This window comes from Erythranthe guttata, chromosome 10, assembly GCF_056151865.1.
Source record: "Erythranthe guttata isolate IM_541 chromosome 10, IM_541, whole genome shotgun sequence".
Taxonomy (NCBI): domain Eukaryota; kingdom Viridiplantae; phylum Streptophyta; class Magnoliopsida; order Lamiales; family Phrymaceae; genus Erythranthe; species Erythranthe guttata.
Genome location: NC_142542.1, coordinates 11,540,760 through 11,551,807, shown reverse-complemented (window position 1 = coordinate 11,551,807; position 11,048 = coordinate 11,540,760). Strand labels below are relative to the sequence as shown.

The 11,048-nt window shown below is 33.7% G+C and overlaps 1 protein-coding gene across 1 annotated transcript; it reads right to left on the bottom strand.

Annotated features, from left to right (window-relative positions):
* Window positions 1–5,774: 5,774 nt before the first annotated feature.
* On the bottom strand, window positions 5,775–8,919 carry LOC105949826 (putative galactinol--sucrose galactosyltransferase 6). Its single transcript, XM_012973137.2, has 5 exons — window positions 8,849–8,919; window positions 7,367–8,674; window positions 7,064–7,273; window positions 6,839–6,973; window positions 5,775–6,645 (listed from the first exon to the last, which is right to left on the bottom strand). Exons 2-5 carry the CDS (start codon window positions 8,644–8,646, stop codon window positions 6,039–6,041), a joined length of 2,232 nt encoding a protein of 743 aa, XP_012828591.2. The 5' UTR covers window positions 8,647–8,674; window positions 8,849–8,919; the 3' UTR covers window positions 5,775–6,038.
* Between the last annotated feature and the right edge of the window lie 2,129 nt (window positions 8,920–11,048).

Below are 11,048 nucleotides of genomic sequence, written 5' to 3'. Positions count from 1 at the left end.
GGGATTACATTTGTTTGCTTGGGTTAATTATTAACATTGTGGTAAGTTCATAATTATATATGGAATTTATCAATTAATTAACATACATAAATGGACTCCAATTTTTTTTCGTAATTGTTACTAACAAAAATTAATTATCATTTCTACAATATCATAAATGATTTTATTTTATTTTGTCCTCACAAATGAGTTGATATTTATAAGTTTCTATGGATAAATAATTGAATACACATGACAAAAAATATAAGTTACCCGAATTTAAATTTGAATTTGAATTTGAGCTTGTTTTAAAATAATAAATAAGAATTTGGAAAAAAAAAAAAAAAAGGAAGTAATTCGGGTGGGAGGGGGAAGGGGGGCGGGGGAACCAGAAGAAATTGGTAAATAAAAGTCAATGAGTTTCTATAACAATGACAATATAAATGAACAAAATGCTATGAAATCTTGGCACGTAAATAGGTAATAAATGACAATTTAGTATTATATAATAAATACATCTCCGGATATTAAATTTTCAGAATAAGTGCAATATACACGTTATTTTTTCATTTTATTTTTTGTATATTAATAATAAAAAAAATATAAATTTCATAACATATTAAAATTAAAATAAATTTTAATTCGAGTTAAACATCTAAGTCTAAAATATACTACATTTCCAATAAATTAAATTAAATGCAAATTAGTATGATATCAAAATATATGAAATGATGGGCTTTTAATTGATTGGTAAATTACACTTGATATAATCGATATCAATCAATGATCTATATGTAATCATTTCCATGTATGTTCTTAAATTAATTAATTGATAAGTTCATTTGAATTATTAATAATTTGTAAAAAAATTATTCGAATATTAGAAAATGTTAATAAATATTGTAGTTTTAATTGTAATGTAGTAATAAACAATGTAAATATTCAAATATAATCTTATATATAAAAGAAAGAAATGTTGGTCAACCCTAAAAAATCCTAATGATATTTCTGTAATTAATTATTTTTAATATTTTTTCTCTACTAATTTCTAACTATAATTTTTAACAATTATCAAGATTAAAACTAACCCATGAAGAATCTTACCTTATTGGTACTTATGTAATTATTTATTTTTAATGTATTTTCTCTATTAATTTTTACCTAAATTTTCAACAATTATTAATCTCCTGTTTTTCATCAATATGTCTCAAATCTTAAGAGATAAAGCTATAAATTCAATTTGTTAAATCTTAGTCTATTTATTTGGATTATAAATCTTAACATGTAAGATTTAAAAAACTAATGTTATATAAAATATGAATAATACTTACATTATTAAATTTTACTATATTATTTTACTATATTTTCTTATTATATATTAAATTGATTATTTTTTTCACTATTTAAATAATATCTCGTGCATCGCACGGGGGAAAATGCTAGTTATAGTAAAAAAAAATATAAATATTCAAATATAATTATTACTAAAAATATAAATATTCAAATTTTATAAAGATATCCCAAAATGTTTAAAATAATTAAAACTAAATGAATATATTTTTTCAAATCATTCAAATACACTAAAATTTCATAAATTATTCAAATGTATATTTAAATTACAAATTTATTAACATAACCATTTAATTACAAATTTAAATAAAAAAAAAAAAAGGATCTGAATATTACTTTTTTCGGAAAATTAAAATTATAAATAAGATAATAGCTTTAGAATTTATAGAATTTAAAAATTTGAAATAATATATATGCATGTGGTAAATATTTAAATGAGTGTACAAATGTTAAATATGTAAGAACTTAAATACATACAAAAATAAAAATTTCAACTAATCAATTGAGGAATACACATCATTAATTGAACTTCAACTAAGCAATTTTAGAATATGATTAGACAGAATGGTATCCACTTTTTATATTGGGTCTATTAGATATAACCCCCTTAGACATTCAAATAATAGGGGTAAACCCAAACTTAAATTTGCCATTTTGATAAAAATCCAAACTTTTCTAAATTACATAAGTACCCTCAATCAAATCCCACAAATCTCGTTATTTACCTTTTGAAATAATATCAAATCCCACCCTATTTTCCCGTTAAAATACTATCCCCACAAATCTACTACCAAAAAAATCTGCAAACCTCTCAAAACCAGATATTTATACGGATCTCGCGGACGGTGCCGGGGAAATTAGATGAGGAAAGTACTTGCTCCTCGCCGGAGTCCGACGGAGACACTGTCCGCTGTGGTGCAACGTCGTAGCAATTTTCCGGCACTGGATTTCGCACAACAGCCTTTTCTCGTCTTTTCGAAAGCATTCATTGGAGAACTCCCACCGATCAGGCATAACCTTCCCAAATCCCGAAAAATTCATCAGATAAGCAACTCAATCAATAACCGAAAAAAAAAAAAAAAAACCAAAATTCCTCGTTACAGATCGAAGGATTCGATTAGCAAAAGCTCACGTAAGTATTCAGTTGCCGAACGAAACTGGAGAAATTGTTGTGCTTGAAATACTTGGGCAGCAAATCTCTGGCAAACTCACGTAATTTGGCCCAAATAAACCGACAATATACTAATAAACTATCCCACTGATATAATTTGGCTATGGATCTCGTTAATCGACTATGGGCCGCCGTCACTGCTCCAATCTAGGGTTACTCAAATCTAGGATTACTCAAATCTAGGGTTTTGATAATTCTTCGGCCCATAGTTGATTAACGAGATGCATAGTCGAATTACATCTGTGTTAATATACTATCCCATATCATTTAATACTATCCCACTGGTATAATTTTACTATGGATCTCGTTAATCGACTATGGGCCGAAGAATCATCAAAACCATAGAATAATAATAATAATAATATATATGGAAACTGAATAATATGTTTGTTTGAAATACTAATCAATTAGGGTAATTTTCCTTATTATATGAAAACGATTAGGGTAAATAATAAATATATATGAAAAAATAATAATATAAACGGAAACTGAATAATATGTTTGTTTGAAATACTAATCAATTATGGTAATTTTCCTTATATCATGTAATAGACTATCTCATTGATCTAATTCGACTATGGATCTCGTTAATCGACTATGGATCCCGTATTATTCAACCACATAGTATATTAATAATTTCAATATAGTACATTAATCTGCTATGATAGTATATTACGGTTATAGTAGTGATATGAAATTGTGTTACAAACAATACACCACTGAAATGACAAGAACATTGAGAACAAAACCAACGTAAAGTATTCCAACATAACCAATAAAATAGTACATTAATAATCTCATAATTTCAATCTAGGGTTTTGATAAAATACTTAAAACACATCATAACACAATCAAACCAATATGTCGAGTTAAAAAACTCTAGTACATTAATAATCTCATAATAGTATAATAAAATGATAATGGTAGTATCATATGGTATTCATAATAGTATACTACTGTATTACAACGGTTTAGCACTTAACCGACATTACCGAGCCATTACATCGTAAACACCTCTTTATAGCAACCAACCCACCAAACCTCGAAATCATGTCCTCATCGTCAGCCAAGATACATTCACTAACGCCTTCCACCTATATGTCATGCTTATATCCCACCCATCGAGTTGTGGCCACTTTGAAATAACAAATGCAACCAATGAACCGCGAGTAAACCCATTCGAACACCTCTTTATAGCAACCAACCCACCAAATCTCAACAAAATCCGTACAAAATTCGCCATCGATAAAAACCTTGAATCATGATACGACATTAAAAATACAAAATACTAAAAAATATATTAATATGATAAAAAATAAACTTAAAATGCAAAATTCATACGATAACTTAAAAAAGACTACAAAGTATATTTTAATGTACTACCCAGCGTCATAAAATCCACTGTTATAAACAAATAAATCAACTATCGACCGGGATCAGACACATGAACTCCACGACCGCGGACAGTTATTTCAATTACTACGTAAACCAACTATGATGTTCATATAAAATAACTCTGGTCCAATCTGCGTGAACAATCCTTATCTAACTCTGTCAATCCTCTTCCAAACAAACATCATCCGCCAAAATTAACGATGTATATATGACGGAATAATTTTGTTAAAAAACGTTCTACATAATATAATCAAGTATCAACACAACTCTTAAAGTTTCTAACCACCGTACACGACAATCCTAGCCATTGAACGAAAAATAAATCGAAAAACACATTCATACCTGGTTAACAACGTCCAACAGATGAGCGCTCAATTCGATCCTATTTCCACGACGGTGCAGAAATCTTCAAAGATAAGAAAACCCCTGGAACGCTGAAAGAGAACATCCGAAAATATTATACACGATTTGGTATAACGGCCAATGATCTCACGTAATATTATTCCGTGATTTTAGGCAACGTATCAGCAAATCTCAAATCACGTATTAAAGGAATTAAATGCCGTTTAAAAATAAACAGGGGTATTAAAGGAAAATTATATAATATATTTTGCCAAGTTGGCAAAATTGGGTCTATCTCAAAAAGTGGAAAAAAAATTGGATCTACCTCATTAGAAAATATGAACAAGGGGGTTATCCCTAATAAACCCTTTTATATTATACATAGATAGATAAAAAGAAATATTTACCCGCAAGGGTGGCCTAGCGGTTGGAACAAGAGAGCTTGGGTCAATTGACCCAAGTCCGAATCCCCTTGCCAACGGTCGCTAGGTCGAGCTTGTCACACATGGTTAGCCTAGTGTGGTTTATATCTCTCGTATGGTTTGCAAGCTATTATACGAGAGTGTAGGTTTACCCAGTGCACCTATATGGTTGGCTGCGGGTTCCTGCATTACCAAAAAAAAAAAAAAAAAAATATGGAACTGAAACTTCAACAAATTATTGTTCTCAAATTGAATGCAACAAGTGCAAGAACTACAATTATTTTTTTTTTTTGATAATTAAGAACTACAATTATTAATTCTTAATGCAAGCTCCTAATAATATTTTATTATAATTATGATGGACATTTTGATTTTGCAGGGAAAGAAGAGACTTTGATGGGGGCATGTAGAGTAGAAAAGATAGGTTATATAAGTTCAGGATTCTTAGGATGTTTTAACATTTATATTTTCATATTAAATATTAGCAGCCATGCATATTATGGTATTATATACTATTAATTATTAAACATAGAAATTCAAAAGTATTTTAAAAATAAAATCTGATCAAAAGGTGATTATTCAATAAATTCATATATAATTCCGATTTCAGTCTATACTGTTTAGCAGATTTCTAAAATTGAAATAATAAAAAACATTAAACAAGAAATTGGATAGGAAACATCAGAATTCGAAAATTAAGTTCCAATTTGCAGCGCTAGTATATACCCACCCACACAAACACAAGATTATGCGCACTCAATACATGATGAACCATGTGTATGTAGGGAATTGTCGCTTCACACACATAAACACACACCAACTCATAAACACATGAACAAAGAAACAAATACTAACTCCTTCCCATTTTATTTGTTGTTTTAGAAAGAAAAAAAATATTTCAAAATAATTATCACTTTATACTTCAAACAATTTTTATGCTTTGATTAATTTTGCCCTTACTATACTTAATTGAATTAATGGATGAGAGGGTGTTTTTAGTCACTTTGTTAGGATTTTCCTATAATTCATGTACATTTATTAGTTTTCTTAATACGTGTGCACTTTAGCCCAAAACAACAAATAAAATGGGAAGGAGGCGGTACAAAGAACAAATGTGCGAAAGAAGTTTATGATGATCCAATACATATGAACTGGGATAGTACTACTACAACGAGGTTCTTCCAAGCATCAATACTATGAATTGCGGTTACATCTTACAAGCAAGGTTGGTGTTCTCACAAGTTCAACCACGAAACACACCAAACCGACCGAATGTCGACAACAAAGGGAAGCAACCAATATTATTACATTTTCCAAAAAAACAAAAGCCCTTATGATAATTTATAGCATCATAATCTAGCCTTGCAATGACAATAAGTTCATAATTCAATCACAATATAGTGAACTTTCTGATGCTCAAGAGGCATCTCTTCCAGGTTCAAGGTCAATAAACCGGAGGCCGAATCATACTCAAAGTCGACCGCAGACGATCCGATTGTGCATTTTCTAGGCTTAGTCAACGAGTAAGCGCCAAAACGCCCACAACCCTTCACCTCTAAATAAACAACACCATTCTCTCCCTCTTCATATTTGAGCCCTTGTATTGCTCCACCACCATTGAACATGTCAATAAGTCCGAGCGGGGCGAACCTCGAACTGGGTGCCAATATCTTAACGGGTGTGATTGTAAGAATCTCGTGCTCGAGGACCTTTAGAGAAACGGGAATGGCAACATCGTATGGCAGAATGGTGATGCTGCCTTTCATGTAGGAGTAGAGAGCCACTTTCCCATCCCAGTTTGCGTCGAGGGCGGTCTGGGAAATGAGATGGACGTCACCACCCTTGATGTATCCGGTTATCGGTTCGGTCGATATTGTTGCTTGGTGGAAAGTGTTCTTCCTCTCGACACTATTCCACGACGCGCCCTGACAGTTGTACACTCCTAGTACTCCACTGTACTTGTTCATGTTCCATATCTTCAACAGACTAAAACATGTACATCAACAAATTTTTACTTAGAAAACAATTAAAAAAAATGTATCATAGTGGGGATTTTGCAAATATTTATAACACGGTGAGTTGTTTTTTTACGTACAATTAGGCGATTTTAGGTGCGACTAGACGAGTTTCTAAAATACAGAGGTGCTAATAAAAAGAAAGTGAATGAGAATGCTCTGACCTAACACCATCACGAGTAGGATCGGAAAATAGGCAGTCCTTAGTAGGTCGACCGGGAAAGCGGGCCCGGAGGATGGTGCCATCGGGAAGAACAAGCTTCCTCAGTAGTTCGAAATTATGCTTCCCTGGTTTATCGCTGTTATAAACAATAAAATGACATATTAAAATTCAAAACATATCATTACCGTAATCATATATGTATCGCTGATGAGATTTATTTAATTACCTAACGTAGACAGATCCACCACTAAGAGCTCTGGCCGATCCGTGGTACTCTGCCGCGGGATGGACGGAATGGAACATGTCCCAATCGGGCTGCATTACTTCTCCTAGGAACACGGTGTTGTACGCAACGGCCGCAATGTGGATCGTGTGCGACACAGGGTCTCGTGGGAAGAAATCATCCGATGCTCTCACTATAGCTGTTTGCTTTGAGCTGACATTTTATAAAGTAATCGAGTAGTTCATAAGAATACTCGAAAATATCAAAATCTCGAAAATTTGAAGCGTGCTTGTGTACAATTATTACCAGTAAAGTGACTCGAGATTGTGGCTCATGCAGGCGATGCACCCGTTGTCCGCGAAATTTCTGGCGACAGATGCATCGAGAGCTAGATGATACTGCTTGGTTAGCTCAACTCTGCCACCAAGACCAGCCCCAAGTGTCTCCAATATGCACTGCGCGTCTACTTTGACCCCGTCGACACCGGCCGACCTCAAATAGCTATGCAACTCGTTGTAGAATTTGTACACGTTCTTCGGATTCACCAAACCCAAACCCTGCACCGCTAGTGCGTCGGTCTTCCAACCGGGCTCGTTCTCCATCACACCATTGCACACCTTCGGGTATTGCATGGCCGAATCGTACTCACCCATCTCCTTCACGCCGGGCCTCACCCCACCCCAATACCCTGTGATTGCGTGCCACACGTACACGCTTTTCAACCCGTACTTCTCTTTCGCGATTTTCACGATATTCTCGATCCCAATTTTTGGGTCCTCCGTTTGGAATTTCGCGTTCTCTTTCACTCCGGTCAACCTCAGTAGTTGAGGCTGACCGAGCTCTTGTTGTTGTTGTTGTTTTTCTTCATCGCCGGCGACCGACTGCCAGCCGTCGTCGATGATGACGAATTTGGGTGGAGCGCCGCCAGAGGTGAGGCTCTCGAGGCCGGCTTCCACCCCTTGTTGAGTCACCTCCTGATAGAAAGCATCCCATGTGCACCACCCGAAGTAGTCGACAATATCCGGCAATTTCTTCTCGTCCCTCAGCTTAAACGTCCCGAGGTGCATTTTAACAGCCTTCATCGCCTCGTGTATAGTAGCGAACGGATCCGAACCGGAGCTAATGTAGACGGAGTGGGTGAAAGCCGACGCCAGAGTATCGTTATCCCCACTCTCCAAACACAACTCGAGCTCGTCTCCATCGTTCCCCTGAAGACAAGCTTTGAAGGGGCCTTCGATTAGAGGCAGAAACACCGTGTAGGCAATGTTTTCCTCATCTTGATGATCTTCTTTAGTTTCGACAAGCAAGAACTGAGTCTCCAACGGTACGTCGCGGCCATTTTCACCCATTTTTTGAGCCATCCACCACAACTTGAACCGGAAACAAGCCAAGAACCGGACGTCCTGCAGTTTCCCGAGTCGGACCACGTGCCGGCAGCTCTCTTCGTCGAAAACAGCCCCCAGAAACACGCCCTCCACCGCCTCGCCGGAGGTGGCCACCACATTTTCCGGCACGTCGGTGAGTATGGTACGCTCCTTCACCACCAGCTTACGCCCCGCAATTCGAACTGTTGGCTTGATCGTCATGGATAATGCTTTCTCTCTCTGCTACCCCCTCTTTTTTTCCAAAAACAAAATAAATCAAATAAATCTCACTAACTAGAACAAAAACAACTAGCAGAAATTGATTTCGACAAAATAAATCATCAATGAAAAACGAAACTTAGAATAATACTTAATTAAAAATAAAAAAAACATTCATATATCATTAACGAATGAGGAAACATACCTTTAGGCAAAGGAAAATGTGGGAAGAAAAGGAGTAGTTGAGCAAAGGAGGAAAGAAGGATGATGAGGAATGAAAGAAGAGTTGAAAAATGGGTGTGTATTTATAATATGAGCGGGCAACAAGATCCACGCTTCATGCTGTGTTCTCTTTTTAATAAAGGGCCAACATTAATTGATGTGGTCACAATTCACAAACACTAGGCTGCTCATATTGTATTCATACCGGCTCGTTTGGTTGGGGAGATTAATTATTATTAATTAAATTATCGAATATTGTTTAAAGTTTGATATCCCAATAGCTTGTTAGATTAACTCGTAAATATTATGTTATCATATGGATTATTTTGCCTTTCAAAAAGTTTTTTTGTTGGACGTGTTGGAGTCCAATAAAATAATTTGTTTTTATTAAATTGTTAAATTTTATCTTGCTAACCGAACGAGGCCAATATAAATAATCTTGAGATAAGTCTTTGATAATTAGGGCGAATGACAAAAAAACCCATCACATGGGACTTAAATGCATTTTGGTATACAAAAAAAACAGTCTCTCAATTAAACTCATCCCCATGTCTTTAGTCTAAAATACCCTCCATAATATAATTCTTATCAATTCCACCCATTATGCTCTAGCTTCCTTAATATTACACATTGACCCCGGATTTAAACAAATATATCACATTAACCCCCAATTTTTTTTTTTTTCAGAAAATATTTTTTTTTTCTGAAATGTTTTTTTCCCGGTCAGATTCCGGCGTTGACTTTTTTTTTTTTTAACTTTTTTTTTCCTGAAATTTTTTTCCGACCGGTCAACCACCGTTGACCGCCGGTCTCCGGCGTTGACTTTTTTTTTTTTTGTTTGAATTTTCTTTTTCTTACAAAAAAAATATTTTAATTAATACTATCTTGACTATTAAATTACTATCTCAGATAGTAATATTACTGTTTGGGACAGCAATATTATGAATATTATTTTCTCGAACAGTAATATTATTAATATTATTGTCTACGACAGTTAAATTACTGTTGGAGATAGTAATTTAGCAGCTAATGCAGTAATATTAATTAAAATAATTTTTTTTAAGAAAAAAAAAAAAAAAGTCAATTAACAATTAAATTACTGTCTCCGACGGCTAAATAACTGCTGGGGACATTAATTTAGCAACGAATACAGTAATATTAATTAAAAATATTTTTTTTAAGAATAAAAAAAGTCAATTAACAGTTAAATTACTGTCTCCGACAGTTAAGTAACTGCTAGAGACAGTAATTTAGCAACGAATAAAGTAATATTAATTAAAATATTTTTAAAAAAATATCAATTAACAGTTAAATTACTGTCTCCGACAGTTAAATAACTGCTGGAGACAGTAATTTAGTAGCAAAGACAATAATATTAATTAAAATATTTTTGAAGAAAAAAAAAAGTCAATTTACAGTTAAATTACTGTCTCCAACAATTAAATAACTGCCGGAAACAGTAATTTAGCAGCCATGACAGTAATATTAATTAAAATATTTTTTTTAAGAAAAAACAAAATTATAAAAAAAAAAAAAAAAAGTCAACGCCGGAGACCGCGGTCAACGGCAGTTGACCGGCCGGAAAAAAATTCTGGGGAAAAAAAGTTTTTCAAAAAAAAAAAAAAAGTCAACGCCGGTCGACGGCGGCGACAGGCGGTCTCCGGTGGTGGCGGGTCAAAATTGAAATTAGGGTTAAAATTGGGCTAAATTGGGGTTTAAATCATGAAATTGGAGTTGAATTGGGTTTCAATGAATTGGAGGTAATTTTGTTATATATATAAAGGGATTTTCCTTATTTGCAAATAAGTTTGAATGGACTGGATTTATTTGAAAGACAAAAAAGTGGGATATCCCTCTTTTAATTAAGTGCCTTTGTCATGGGCTTATTTGCCATTTACCCAATAAAGTATTATCTATTATTTATAAAATTGTAGTTACGTCCTTGAGGTTTGTCATCAACTAACGGTTTTACTAAGATCCTAACTTTTAACTATGTGCAAGTGTTATGTGGTACCACTAAAATACTCATGGATAGGGATGACATCGGGTTGGTTATTCTAAAAAATGTGTAATATCAGAATCATTATCATTTAATGTAGTTCAAACAAGAATCTTACTAAAACTATTTAATTGTTTTATCGAAATACAAAAAGTCAACAACCATTACCACTAACATCTGGATA